This window comes from Hoplias malabaricus, chromosome 1 (genome assembly GCF_029633855.1).
Source record: "Hoplias malabaricus isolate fHopMal1 chromosome 1, fHopMal1.hap1, whole genome shotgun sequence".
In the NCBI taxonomy this organism is placed as follows: Eukaryota; Metazoa; Chordata; class Actinopteri; order Characiformes; family Erythrinidae; genus Hoplias; species Hoplias malabaricus.
In genome coordinates, this window is record NC_089800.1 from 81270014 (window position 1) to 81286062 (window position 16049).

The 16049-nt window shown below is 35.0% G+C and overlaps 1 protein-coding gene across 1 annotated transcript in view; it reads right to left on the minus strand.

The window, feature by feature from the left end:
* Positions 1-603: 603 nt before the first annotated feature.
* LOC136678091 (M1-specific T cell receptor beta chain) overlaps positions 604-16049 on the minus strand; it is a 107587-nt gene continuing 92141 nt past the window's right edge. Inside the window, exons 5-13 of the mRNA XM_066655969.1 lie at positions 9312-9671; positions 9154-9177; positions 8687-8790; positions 7650-7666; positions 5889-5935; positions 3735-4076; positions 3350-3361; positions 1158-1255; positions 604-714 (exon numbers count right to left, since the gene is read on the minus strand). Coding sequence (XP_066512066.1) covers positions 673-714; positions 1158-1255; positions 3350-3361; positions 3735-4076; positions 5889-5935; positions 7650-7666; positions 8687-8790; positions 9154-9177; positions 9312-9671 — 1046 coding nt within the window. The 3' untranslated portion in view covers positions 604-672. The remainder of the gene's footprint in view (positions 715-1157; positions 1256-3349; positions 3362-3734; positions 4077-5888; positions 5936-7649; positions 7667-8686; positions 8791-9153; positions 9178-9311; positions 9672-16049) is intronic.

The following is a 16049-nucleotide window of genomic DNA, read 5'->3' on the forward strand; positions in this document are numbered from 1 at the left end:
TCTGCTGGTAGGGTACTGACCCACACAAGCTCGTGGGAGCATATTACTCTTACTACTTACACTTGCTCCCAGTGCAGTAGCGTATAAAGTACAAAATGCTTGTGTTGGTTTTTAAATCCTTGCATGACCTTGCCCCTTCTTATCTAAGTACTATATATTTTTCAGTGCTTACTCTTCGGTCCTCAAGCCAACATTTGCTTGAGGTCCCACATTTTAAGCTAATCACCATTGGAAATAGAGCATTTTGCGTGGTGGCTCCAAAGCTGTGGAATAGTCTCTGTGTCACAAATAATTATTAATGACCTGTAAGGTGTTTACAATATAATTAAAAATCATGTAATAAACAGTTTTTTAACCATTTATAATTCTTTAATTTTAAAGTGGTACTGAAAAAAAAGAGGAACATAGGAATGATTTGAAATATATGATGAGTACATATCAAGCAATAATATGTGATAGACATTTTAGAGCATGTTAACGTAAATGTACAAATGGACAATGTTACTTGAAAAACAATGACTTTTACTTGTGAAAATGATTAAACCTCTCCGCTTATCAATTAAAGCATGGAATGCAGGTTTAGTAGCAAAACAATAACTAAGCCCCATAATTCAGCTGTGTTTGACTGACCATCTCTTCAGTGGAGAAATGTCTGCCAGCATTTAAAATGCCTCAGGGTTCTCTAAGCAGGAGCTTTTCTTTAATAGGGAAAGGCTGCAGGAAGAGATCGGGTATATTATAAGTCTCATGATATAGCACAACAAAATTTAATATCTCCACAAATACTGGTCCATTCATAATGAAATTCAGACACATTTTACAGTGAACTCAAAAATGAAGATTTAGAGCCAAGTGTGTGTTTGTGTGTTTAATTTAGTTTTTTTTTGCTATGATTTATTTATTTATTTTAATTAATTAATTAATTAATTTATTTATTATTAACAATACTATTTTACACAATCACTTTACAGTAATAAAATATGTCCTTTCACTTCCAATTAAATGTGGAAATATTTCCTTTTTTTCCTGTAAAAGTTACAATTGTTCTGAATATATATTTGCTATAGATCAGTGTTGTGCAGTATGAATGTTTATGTTGATGGTGTTTTTTGTGGCTTCATGTGTTCTACATGAACACATGATGGTGTTCTATTTACCTTGCATTTCCACACCAGAGCAGCTACAAACAGGGCGTATATCACACTCTTGCTCAGAAAAACAGAGTAGCCAAAACGGACCACATTCAATATTTGCACTAAAAGAGTAAAACAATAAGATGTTAGATTCTTAAAACCACAGATTATTATTAAAACCACATTATTATTATTATTATTATTACTATTGTGTGCGTTATATGAACAGTACGATGTGGGAAGTGTAATGCATCAGTGTGATTTTCAAATAAATGTGATATTTCAGCTCACCTGGAACACCTCCTGAAAAATAATGAAAGACATAATTATAACAACAAACAATGATTTCACCAAAAATGTTTTATCACATGTTCTTTAATAAAGCAATGACTAAACACAAAATGTAAGGACATTTGTGTTTGGGAGATTATTTCTTTGTTGTAACAATGCTTCTTGGCAATAAACCTTATACCCTTATATTTCTCTTTTAAATGGTGCCAAATTTGTAAGGAACATGAATTTGTGGGATGAGAGCTGAGTATGTGGGTTATGCCCATAAAAATTCGCCAAATCCTCTCTGCCAAAGCCAAACAGCTCATTCTGCCATTGACTCGTTTGGTAGGTTGTGACTGGCTGACTGAAGGTTGAAGAAACAAGACGTATTGGCAATTTAACAATTTATTAATTTAACAAACAGGAGACTCAGTAGCGTGTAGAAGAACCATACACAGACACAACAGCCTGGCACCTCCTCCTCACGCTGGTCACCAGCCTGGTCACACCCTGCTGTGGAATGGCATCCCATTCTTCAACCAGCATTTGTGTCAAGACAGCCAACGTGGGTGTGTTGGTCACTGTGGTACGAACAACTCAAACAAACTGATCCCACAAGTGTTCAATGGGGTTGAGGTCAGGACGCTGGCAGGCCATTCCAGCCTCTCCAGTCCCAAATTCTGGAGGTTGTTGTCTATTAAACCCCGCTCTGTGGAAGCGAGGGTTGTCATCTTGGAGAACAGAGTTTGGTCCCAGACTGTGGAGATATGGGATTGCCACTGGTTGCAGAATTTCATCTCGATATCTTTCTGCATTGAGATTGCTTCCAAAGATGACAGGCCGCATTTTTTCCAGTTAGGGAGATGCTGCCCCACACCATCACACAAAATGAGCTGCTTGGCATTGGCAGAGAGGATTTGACAAATTTTTCATGGGCATAACCCACATACTCCGCATTTCTGCTCATCCCACAAATGCATATTCCTTACAAACGTGACACCATTTAAAAGAGAAATATAAGGGTATAAGGTTTATGGCCAAGAAGCATTGTTACAACAAATAAATAATCTACCAAACACAAATTTCCTTACTTTTTGTGCTATGTTTATATACATTTAGACACAGAAACCAATGTTTTTCAGAATATAATCCATGATGCTACACAACTAGTATTTTTAATTAAGATAAATAGTCATAGGTCAGTGGTAGCACCCCTGGTGGTATGATTTGTAGATTGTCTAAATGAATATATGTCCATGTTATTTAACATGAAGCTTTATTTTAATATAAATGCAATTTACTGTTTATTTCTTGAATCTAACATATTTAACAAACATAAATTGAGGTCTTTGCAAAAAAAGTGTAACACCATTTACAGGTGTTAAACAATGAAACTGAAACACCTGTCATTTTAGTGTGGGAGGTTTCATGGCTAAATTGGAGCAGCCTGGTGGCCAATCTTCATTAATTGCACATTGCACCAGTAAGACCATGTGCATCCAATGGTTCAAACATTGTATCATGAAGGCGGTGCCGTGTATCAGGACGACAATGCACCAATACACACAGCAAGACCGGTGAAAGACTGGTTTGATGAACATAAAAGTGAAGTTGAACATCTCCCATGGCCTGCACAGTCACCAGATCTAAATATTATTGAGCCACTTTGGGGTGTTTTGGAGGAGAGACCTGGCCACTATCCTGCAAGAAGAATGGCTTAAAATCCCTCTGACCACTGTGCAGGACTTGTATATGTCATTCCCAAGACGAATTAACACTGTATTGGCCGCAAAAGGAGGCCCTACACCATACTAATACATTATTGTGGTCTAATCCAGGTTTCAGTTTCATTGTCCAACCCCTGTATATTTTTTACAGCATATTTTTTATGTTTAAAATGAAAGCCACCAATTCACCAAACTGGGAAGCTAGACCCAAAGTACTGGGCAGTAAGGCTAGAGAAAAAAATCTTTGACTGTGATGAACATAGAAAATTTCATTATCAATTGATTGACTATTGTAGTGCTTTATTTTTATTTTTATTCATTTTTTGCTTCCTATATATAGTAAAATACTACTACCACTACTACTTATAATAATAATAATAATAATAATAATAATAATAATAATAATAATAATAATAATAATATGATTGTTGTTGTTGTTGTTGATGATGATTATGATGTTTGATTAAATATTTATTCAGCTTATTTACTTTTACAGCATTTTAAACTGAATGGCTTTGTGAGGACTGTTCTGTATTTGCTCACTGATTGTCTTTGATGGATAATGAAAGAACTACTTATGCTGTGTTTGTATGTGCTGTACCTTTCTGTCTCTTTATGGTCTTTTTATAACTGTTGTAGGCGGTTCCATTATAGAAATCCACAGTGCACGTGAAGTTGTTCTTATTGTCCTCCCAGTCAGTTTTCTTGACTTTCAGTCTGCTGGAGATGCTGTAGAACTTGGTTTCTGGATTTTGCAGGGCATTGTGATCAGTTGCGATCCTCTTCTTTAATTCTTTCCCATTCATCTTCCAATGAATAGTGATGTGATCAGGATAAAAACCATCAGCCAGACACACTAGAGTCACATCCTTGCTTTTACACAGCTCCTTTGGAGACGGGGGAAGTATTCGCAGTGTGGGACCAGTGATGGTCATGTTGGGCTCTAAAATGAATGAATAAATGAATAAAGTAATATATATATATATATATATTATATAAGGAGGAAACACTCAAAGCAAATGTGTATGTAATATGTAACATGTGCACATTATGTTATTTACTATTTTTGATAAAGTACACTAATAACAAACTATGCAGATATGAATTTTATCATTTTAAATTGTATGCACAACAAAATGTGTTTATTTACACTTAATTTGTTTATTTTTTATTTTTTGAGAATTTTAAAGGATAAACATGTCATGTGACGTAGACCACCTTGAGATTTGTCACTACGTTTTAAACCTTAAGTGTTCTGTACATGTGAAGAGTTGCAGTCAAAGATAATGTACATTTCAATCAATCAATCATTTGATTTATATAGCGCTTTTCACAACAGAAAGTCGTCACAAAGCAGCTTTACAGAGATCCGGGTCCAAGCCTCCTATGAGCAAGCCAAGGGCAACAGTGGCACGGAAAAACGCCCTCAGCACACGAAGAAGAAACCTTGGGAGGAACCAAGAATCATACGGGGAACCCATTCTCCTCGGGTCGACGGAGACACAGCAGTGTTATTTGTAACTACTTGGGACATAGTGAATTTAACAATTCACTCCTTAGGAAAGTGATCTATAATGCAATTTGGAACAAAGCACTTCATGATGGCATTATATTTCATTATAAATTCATTGTTAGAAAGATCCTGTGCAATTTTATATTATTTTGAACATCAATCAAATCAAACATCCAATCAAAAGCACAGAATCTCACAGTTTGATTGATCTGCCATTTCATCGTTTGTTGCCTGTAAAATCCAAATGAATAAATGCTGTTTTCTTAAAGTGAGATGTGTTTACAGCAGAGTCTGCTAACTGTAGTATAAAGAATGTGAAGTGATGTAAGTCATGGATTGTGTTCAGATTATAGATTTCAGTCTAACCTTCTTAGCCCTGTCCGTTTTGGACGTGTTTAACCGTCTTACTACAATCCGTGGATTAATTCTTTCTGTCTGTTGTAGGGGTTCTTTCAGTGTGAGATAGCAACAGGGTGCCAAACCTACAAATTATATTCTAACTTCTAAAAATTAGAATAAGTTTGATTTTTTTTTTTACCCATTAGTCACGATATAAAAAAAAAAAAACATAAAGCTTATATAGATTAACAATTAATTTGTGTTAAAAGGGCTTACAAATATAAATAGACACCTCTTCACTTACACTGACACTTAATTTTCTACACACTGTTAATGTTGCCCTTGTAAAAATACTAATTGAGTGCAAATACATCTCTATTATCGTTAAGAATGCGATCAGTTTAGTTGCCTTAAAAACACTTAAAATGTTTCATTAAACAATAGCTAATAAACGTCTATCAATAACCAATAATATATATATATTAATATGTTATAAAAATTGATATCTCGGTTTAAACATTAAGGAATTAGAAAGATATTTGATTGTTACTATGTTGCGTCTCATACATTTCCGTACTTTACAGGAGCAGTTTTTTTTATTATTATTATTATTATTTTAAGCTCAAGTTAATATAAGTTAAGTTCTGAGACATTTTTGAACATTTCTGTCAGTCCGTTTTTACATTATTTATATATATTTATTATAGAGCTCAACTGGCACTTTCAAATGATGCAAATCCTGAAAAACTGGGATCAACCATTTTCCACTAGTAATGATATTAGAACAGTTATTAGAACGTTATATGTTAGAGATTTCAGTCTAATTCTCATGTGTAACATACAGCTGTATAAGTGTTCAAATGCTGCAGGGTATTATGCGTTAATCAACTAATATATACTTACCAAGAACAGTTAGTTTGGTCCCTTGTCCAAATTCTGCTTTGGAATAGCTAGTACACAGTGATTTAACTCACAACAGAAACTAATGGATAATATCAAAGGCCTTTTGTACAGAGAACTAATCTTGTGGAGATTACTGAAGGATTTTAGCAGCTTCAGTATCAAGGACAACACCATGGATGGTAATGACACTTCAGTATTAAAGGACTGGAGAGTGGGTAGAATGAAATTATGGGCTAAATAAATAAATAAATACAAATATAATAACCCTTTCAGCTCACAAATTCTGCACAGAGGTTCTAGGCATGTAACAAGTGAGAACCATGCATTGTACACCATAAACTACGTGGGAAAATTCCTTCAGGATGAGGGAATAAAAAGCTGCAGTAAACGCCATTTATCCACAATGCAGTTTTTAAACAACTTACTTACCTAGAACCGTCAGCCTGGTCCCTGGACCAAATTTCAGTTCAGAGAAGCTAGCACAATGACTCAAGGCCTGACATAAACTGAACAAGAATAAAGCGAGTGATGCCTATCAGCACCACCGCCATAGGGGCCCCTCAGACACTTAAGTTTGGGACAGACGCAGCTTCCACATTAACAGCAGAGGGGGGCCTTTAATAAGTCACACCATGAGAAAGACTATAAACATTTGTTTGTACTTTAAACAAACGAACAGACCAATGAACAAATGAATACATTTATTAGATACATAATGTGTACATGAATACATGTTCACAGTGCTGTCTGTGACTCTCGATTGAATATTAAGCTAGAATGTATAGGGAACGAGCGCATACACTTTATGTCCTAAAATCTGTGGACACCTCTATTAAGTAAATTCAGCTACTTTAATTAGCACCAATTACCAATATCAGATTTCAACTGTGTTCATACTGAGTGTATAGGCCTCACTGAACAGGATGATCTGGAGCAGTCACACATGAACCTATGGTGACCATACCCAATGCCAAGCTTTGACTTGAGGGGTATAAATCCCTTCAAGCCCTTGGCTGTGAAGCACTGGAATCGTGTTCTCTGGAATGATGCAGCACCTTCCAATACCACTGGGGTGAGTTGGAATGATGCAGAACTAATCATCCAACATCAGTACCTGACCTCACTAATGCTTCTGTAGCTGAACTCCATCTCAGGCCTCACAACAATGTTCTAACTTCTAGAATAAAAGCTTTCTAAAAAAAGTAGAATTTGTTACTGCAGCAATGTGGGACAAAATACCATTTGATTTTAGAAGAACCTTTGATATGCAGGTGTCTACAAACTTTTGGACAAAGTGTTAACAGTGAGTAAAATCTTTGCAAACACACACACACACACACACACACACACACGTAAGCAAACTTTTACACTGTATATACTGCTAAAAGACAATTACAACACTGAGCTGTACAAAGCATCTCATTGGTTTAAAAAAGCCACAAAGCATTTTTCATACTGTAAATGACACTGGGTGACTGTTTTATGATGAAATAACCAACATACAATTATTACAGTTTTGGAAACATGAAATTTTTTTCATAGTGAAAATACGTATTTAAGCAAGCATAAACTCTCCCTCTAAATAAAATACTGATTTGATAAACAAATCTTCTGATAAATGATACTTTGTAAAATGAAAATACATGACACATTAATGGCACATTTACACTCAGAGCTCTGGTTAAAATGATGTCAATGATGAGTCCTCTTCTGTCACATGTCCAAACAGGAGCTCTCGCTCAGGATCACGCCGGTTTCCTTTACTTTGATATTCGACGCTGTGCACAACAAAACAAGAACTTGAGTATATCAAATAATAATAACAATAATAATAATAATTTTTTAAAAATATACATCCTAATTTTTGTCACTTTCCTTTTATCAATAGATTGACGTTAACATCTCTAGGTGCCCTTTACATATGTAAGTTTCATGAACAACAGACCAACAAAACCAGTCAAAAGGTACTTGAAATAAAACCATTGTGAATGAACATGCACTCAAATTTAAGGATGATGGACTTTTTTCTTGAAAGGTAAGCATGCAGAGGTTCCTTGTCCATTTTTATCTCCACTGACCATTTGTTTACACTTTGTAGTTCTATAATATGATAGACTTCAGTCCATTTGCTATTTTGCACTGTGTAATTTATTTTAATATTTTCACCCTGTTTTTTAATGGTCAGGACCCCCAGAGAGCAGATATAATTTTGGGGGTAGGTCATTCTCAGCACTGCAGTGACACACTGATCTGCTGGTGGTGTGTTATTTTGTGTTGTGCTTGTATGAGTGGATCAGACACATTAATACTGCTGGAGTTTTTAAAACCCTCAGTGTCCCTGCTACACTGATAATAGTCCAAAAACCAAAATGAATTACAGTGTCCTGTGGGCAGCGTCCAGTGACCACTGACTAGAGGATGATCAACACAAATTGTGCAGCAACGGATGACTTACAACACACCTACAACGTGGAATGAAAAGGTAGGTGTGTGTAATGTGTGTAAATAGTGACAGTGAGTGGACACCATGTTAAAAATCTGTTCTGCTCTGTGGTGGTTCTGGACATTGGGAAAAGGGTGAAGGGAGGCTAAAAGGATGAAGAGCAAAAGTAACAACACTACAGCCCATAATTGTGGACCTACAAAGTGCACATATGTGGTCAGTGGAGTTGATCAATTGGACTATGAGTTTTAAAAAGGTGGCCATTTTAATGTAATGGTCCAAGTTCAATAAAAAAGGGGATCCTAAGGAATAGTAAGGAATTACTGCAATAACATTGTCTTTCATTCACACTTACCCGTCTCCTTATGATGAACAGCACAACTAAGCCATACAGTACACTCTTGATTATGAACATGCCATAGCCCAGCATTGTGGCATTTCCTCCTGCCTTATACTTTTCTAGATGAAGAAAAAAACAGAAACAGCCAGTGAGTCCTTTTCTATACAGCAGTGAGTCATTTTCTGCAAGGACTCTTCTTCATGTTCCACACACCCATGTTACTGACTCCTAGTGGCCTGTCTGTATTAAAGATGATGTGCTAAACCGATATTAAACATGGCTGCCGTTGTGTGCTCACTCACTGTGGAGCATAAAAACTAGTTAATTCAGGGACTACAAAGCAAATAGATTATTTGTCTCACATGAGCTGCAAGTTGTAGAAATATATAATTTGAGCTTATTTATATTTGAACATTTGAAAGAATCCATATAGAGCAGCAGTTTTGGCTCAAAGCATGGTGTGGTTCCAGTAAAGATCTTACCTGCTTTTTCCTCCCCATCAATATCTTAAGAAAGAGAGAGAAAATGAAGGTGTTACCACATATGTATTATTTTGTGTTGGCCAATAAAAACGGCAGCAGCCACAACAAAAATAATAACAATAAAAATACACCAAAATATAATAGGCTTAGACTCTTACATGTAGGTCCAGTTACTTCATTCATAGCATTAATCTCTTCATCAATAGTTTTATCTCCATCAGGCTTGGTGAAGATGACAAAACAAGTGTAAGTTTCTCCTTTAATCCATTTTTTGTATGAGATGCTCAGTCGGCTGGTGATGCTGTACATGCCATCTTCACCCTCGGTAGGGTCTTTGTCTGTGGCAACTCCATGAGTATCAGGTTTTGTTTCATTATTAATTTTCCAGCTCACCTTCACATGGTCAGGGTAAAAGTTTGTAGCCTCACACACTAGGGTCACCTTTTTCTTCGTACACAGCTCCTTGTCAGCAGGCTTTATAATTCTGACTGTGGGCGATGTAATTTTTTTTTCAGGATCTGTAAAAGTAAGCAATGACAAATGTTAATCATTTTTATTTCAGTCGTAGTGGTTAATATATCCTCCTGTTTTTGGACTTTTTACTCAGGCTCTTTGGGGAAAACAAAAGGATGAGAGATAAATGTTTATGTCATTAATCGATTTAATTATGGCGGTGTTGCGTCCAGTCAGCCCATTTCATTTGAGCATCAGTAGTGTGACCGTAATTGCTGGATCCATGGCTTCTAATGCCATGCCTGTTCTTGTGTCTCACAGTCACTTTTAAAGCTTGGTATTTTGACGAATAATACTTGAGTTATGTTGTTTTAATACTTACAAAGGGATTCTCTGCCTTGGACCACATTGTACAGGACCAGTGCTTCACCTCATCTTTCACATCAATTCTTTCACAGTTTTTTACAGCATTTTACTCATTACTGATTTGTTACATGAGTTCCTTTTAAAATCCCAGGCTCTCAAAACATTTAAGAGGTAACAAGCAACGCAAACACCACTGTAATATTTAATCACCCATATGATTAAAATGGCTTTGGAAAAGAAGTGTAGAAACAGACAATGAAATGTAATGTAAATATAGGTCCATGTTAACTTTTGTTTTTATATCCATTTTCCCTTTTATAACAGGGATACTCTCCTGGTTACAATAAGAAAAGTAATGATATTTAAATTAATAATTTGAGATATTTTTACCATTTCACACACATTTTTAAATTTTAAATGAATGTAATTATAATGACATGTGCACACACTTTTTAATTTCAGACTGGTTATTACTTGATAATAACTTAATAAATATGAATATGAATAAATAATTATAATCATTATTTTAAAACATATAGAAAGTTGCAGTCTGAATTACAGCGTACCAAAGGCATAACAATGCTCATTAATTTCAGTTAGCTTTTATTAGCACATCAAAGTTTCAATATTATCTTTCTATAACCATTAATCTGATAACACACTGGTGTGCTGAGCTCAACAGCTTAACAGCAGGAAAACCACAAGCTTCTCTCACTGAAACAAAAATTATCGTTTATATGTTATTGTCAGCCTAGATATCCTCCTAGCTGATACTCTTATACAGATACATGCATCCTCTGTTATTCGTGTTATTATGTGATATGCATGTGTGCCACGCTCTCCTAGCAGCTATTTTGAATGCATAATCAAATATTCATAAATAAATATACTCTCAACCACATCACAGTTTTCAAAGCAATGCCATATTCTGAAAACATCTCTATAAAACACTGCAAGGTAAAAATAAGTGCTGTACTATAGTGTGAGGTTTCTTTGTTTGTATTACTATATATTTTCCAAACATACAAAGTATATCAGGATACTTATATAAATGTGATTCTAACAACAGTTATTTAAACTGATAAACTCAGTCTTACCAAGAACAGTGAGTTTGGTTCCTTGAGCGAAGTAAGCAGGCTGAGTGTTCACACAGTACAACAGCAACAGTAAAACATTCTACTCATATGTGTACACCATATATTTGCCTTCTTCTTTAAAGTTTCCTTTTTTTGGAGATACATTTTCAATTTGGAAAGAAACTGGAACTATTAGAAGAATTAAACCACTAATCTAACTTGTTATTTTATCTGCTATAATGCTGGAGAATGTATAGAGATACAGCATTCATATTGTTTGTCCCTGTAAATTAATAACTTAACAAAAGAAGACTGTAAAAGCTTTGCTTCAATATCATTCCTTAATAAACAGCAGAACCCATAATCTCCATGACTTAATGAAGAAGTAGCACCACTCCTTTGAGAACAATGGGGCTCATATAATGTGCAATACATAAACAATAAAACTAGAGTAGGGTCAATTTTTAGACAACAGCAAGATATTAAGGAAAACATATTTTTTACTAAACCTTCAGCAGTAATGGATGAGGAAATTCTTACCTAAGACTGTAAGTCGAGTACCAGGACCAAACACTGCTTTATCATTGAGGCACAGAGTGCAATCACTCTACATAATTATAGTCATCTCAACATCTAATATTACTGTTTACCAACATGTAGCCAGTATCTAAGGCTGCTACTTCATATCATTCTAGCAAAGCAACAGAATTATACAGTACTGAATGACAAAATGATGCACTTCACACATTCCAGTTTTTACATTTAAAAAAATCACCATCATTTTCTCTAGAATTGCCAACATGTGGCTAGATTGACAAAGAAGGAAATGACATGGACATCTAATGCTGCCACTTGTTATTTTCTTAAATAACATTACTTTTCTTACCTGTCACAGTGAGTTTGGTGCCACTACCAAAATAAGCTGGTTCATAGCTGTTCACACTGATTCTAGGCTACAGAGTAAACCTTTACTATACTTGTTAGCTCACGCTCAACATGCAGAAATCAAGAACTCCAAGTAATCATTTTGAAAGTATTAATATGGATTATAACTTGAATGCCACAGTCTGTAAGACACAACTGAACCTATCATAAACACTGGAGCCTTTACCCATCAAGTTATCAACCCAGGCTGTATTGCAAGATGTTTATATTTCACAGTTACACAAAATAATACAAACAATGTCCCCAACAGCTGGTTATAACCAATAAGGAACATAACATTTCTTACCTAGCACTGTTAACTTTGTCCCTCCACCAAAGTAAGCCTGAAGTCCACTAGAGGCACAGCACACATGTTCACTAATAAAATCCCCCAGCTAGCATGTGCCATAATTCATATCTACATTATACATTTATCTTCTCTATATTTTGCCTTATGCTCCATGAGTTTGGTTTGCAATGTCTGTGACACCAACTCTTTAAGGAGACCTCTCATTATATATTAATATGGATTTAAATCTCTTTTTAAATATATCTCAAATGTTTGCATGAAACATCAGAAAAAACTTGGAAGAAAATTTACTTTTTAGTATCAAACATTCTTAAATTCTTTAAATTCTCACCTATTACTGTGAGTTTAGTTCCTCCACCAAAGTATGCTGGTTCACTGTAGTCACACTGGTACAAGGCTATTTACATTACCTTCAGTTATCTATATCAACTACCCAATACAGGTACAATGAATGGTTCCCATAAATGCTGAATTCAAAATTCCAACACATATAAGTGCAATAAAAATCTACTCAGACTCTTTACCAAGGCAAAATATTTTGAGAAAATTATCTCAGATAATTTGATACACAAGGTTTATGTAAATTATTCAATTACACAATGAATTCTGAATACCCATTATGAGTCACAAGTCTATTTATGCTCTCAACTGACTTCTACTGATTAAAAACATGACATTTCTTACCAAGCACTGTTAACTTTGTCCCTCCACCGAAGTAAGCCTGAAATCCACCAGTGGCACAGCACACAAGTTCACTAATAAAATGTCTCAGCCTGCATGTGCTGTAATCCATATCAACTTTATACATTTATTCTCTCTATATTTTGCCTTATGCTCTATGACTTTTGTCTTATGCCCTATGACTTATTTATTTATAATATCTAAAATGTCTCAGACATGATTTCTTATGGGTTGTGCTGGCTAAATAGGAGATAAATCATAATTCAACAACTTTAAAATATACTTCATTTTAATCAAGGCATCAGACATGGTCCACTATTGAAAGTCAAGATCATTTCTTACCTAGTACTGTTAACTTTGTTCCACCACCAAAGTAAGCTTGAGTGTATCCAGAGACACACCATACAAGTTCAGTAATACAATCCCCCAGCCAACATGTGCCAAAATCCATATTTTTTTCATACGTTTATATTTTTTAAAGATGTTTAATATGACTCCAACACCAAATCTATAAAGTGTCCTCAGTCCAGAATCAATATAGATTACAATGGCTTTTCATATCTATTTAAACAATATCTCGTATAATTAAAGACCTTGCATGTAGCACTGGAACCTGGATGAAACTGTAATCTTCAATATCACACATTCTAAAAACTGATTTTATACTTTCTTACCTATTACTGTGAGTTTTGTTCCTTCACCAAAGTATGCTGGTTGGTTGGTGTCACATTGACACAAAGCTACTGACATAACCTCCACTGATCTATAGTAGCTACCAAAACAGGTCCCATAAATGCTAAAATTATATTTCTTACTCATAGGTACAGTAAAAATCAACCCAGACCATACTGCAAAACAATACTATTTTGAAAAACAGTTAACTGTTAAAACATGCATCGTTTATGGCTTCTATACAATTACACAATGCATCACAAATTTCTAAAGCAATATATTCAAGTAAAGAACATAATCTTACCAAGCACTGTTAACTTTGTCCCTCCACCGAAGTAAGCCTGACCACCCCCAGAGACACAGCACACAAGTGCAGTAATCATATTACACAGCTAGCATGAGCTTTAACCCATAAAACTTCATATTTTGCCTAGTGCATTGTTGTTGTGTTTATGATATGCTTAATCATAAGTCTATAGCATGTCTATAATGATTGAAGGAATTAATTTTTTTAGAATCCAATTTTAAAGAATCTGTCTTGGCCAAAAAAAAGACATCTGTTCCAGGCTCCTTTACAAGAATCTCATATTCAAAAGTCCTTGAATGAAGCATTAGAAATAACTCTTCTTTTAAACTGTATTTAAAAAAGGTATTATAAAAATTAAAAACAACAACAAAAATGATCCTACATTTCCTTACCTATTATTGTGAGTTTAGTTCCTCCTCCAAAGTAAGCAGGCTTGTATTCTCACACTGAATCTATACTGCTGATAAACTACATTTGAGCTATACTATTCAAAAATATTGTTCAAAAATAACTAACTCAAAAGAATAATAATGCTCTTCATTGCTCTGAGGTAATTTTATCCAACAGGCTATAGAAGTAGTTTTTTCTTACCTAGAACAGTGAGTTTGGTGCCACTGCCAAAGTAAGCAGGGTTGTAGTTGTTCACACTGATTAAATGCTACAGAGAAAACCTGCACTCTTCTCTATGTCTGATCTTCTAGACATGATCAACATTCAAATATCAAGAGCAATGACCAAACATTTTGAAGGATGATAAAATGAGTAATGTATAGTTACTTCTATAATAGCTTCCATCTTGTATAATTGGCCATCATACATTTTCTGAGAAAACCGAACCTATTAGATAACATATTACTCAGGAACATGTAAAAAGGCTTAAGGAATACAAAGATCCCATAAACTTAGAGTTTCTTACCAAGGACTGTTAACTTTGTCCCTCCACCGAAGTAAGCATTATTTGCTCCAGAGACACAGCATGCAAGTGCACTAATCTAATCAAATCACTCAACCAGCATCTGTTACAGTCCCTACAACCCTATAATACTACCTTAAGAGTCATGGGTTTAATTTTTTGGTAACTATCATGTCTATATGTCTGTAATTTCTTGCAGTTCTCAGGCTGTGATCTCAGTGCGGCCCTTGCTCAATAATGCCAACTGGAAATAAAATCTTGTTCTAAAAAATAGCCAATCCATTCCAGCCCATTCAGCATGTATCTCAAGCTAATAAATGTTCATCAGAATAGCATGAATCAATTTAAAACATTCTATAAAAAGAAAAAATACAATAACAAAACCTCACCTATTACTGTGAGTTTAGTTCCTCCACCAAAGTATGCAGGATCGTAGTTGTCACACTGACACAAAGCTACTGATAAAACCCTTAGCTAAACTATGGAAACTATACCAAACCATTACAGTGATACTGTTGTAGCATTTTCACATTACCAAACATGATAACAGCCATTATATCAAGATTTTATTATAGTAACTTTTATGCCATTGTTATCATATTATCACATGCCAGTTATTTTCCATAAAGACAGACTGGCTGAGCAAAAGAAAAAGCCATTGTCCCTGTTTGCTGTAAAGCAGTTCTACAAATTACAGGCCATGAATTGGATTTTTTTCTTACCTAGAACAGTGAGTTTGGTGCCTGCTCCGAAATATGCTGGAGTATTGAAGCACAGAGTTTCAAAGCTGTACCCTAAATGTCTACCCTACAGCTTAGTGTAAACCATTGCATTGATTTATCATTTCATTCACCTGCCTTTCAAGCAAATGTTGCTCTAAATTAAACACAAGCAAACCAATCAATAAACAGCATTTTTTGAGTGTTTTGAAATGCCTTACCAAGAATGGTTAGTTTTGTTCCTTGACCAAAATGAGCAGGCCAGTTTCCAGAGGCACAGCTGTAGTCCTCATTGAGAAAACAATTGGGTTTGCATGGTCTTTACACTATCAGACCATCAAAATATATTTGAGCATTACATTTTAGGAAATATGTTTTGCCTGAATTCTCTAGATTCATGAATTACCTGTCCAAATGTCAAGGACCCTTTAATATGACATTTCCTTCTATTTCTTACATATTACAAGTAAAGCAT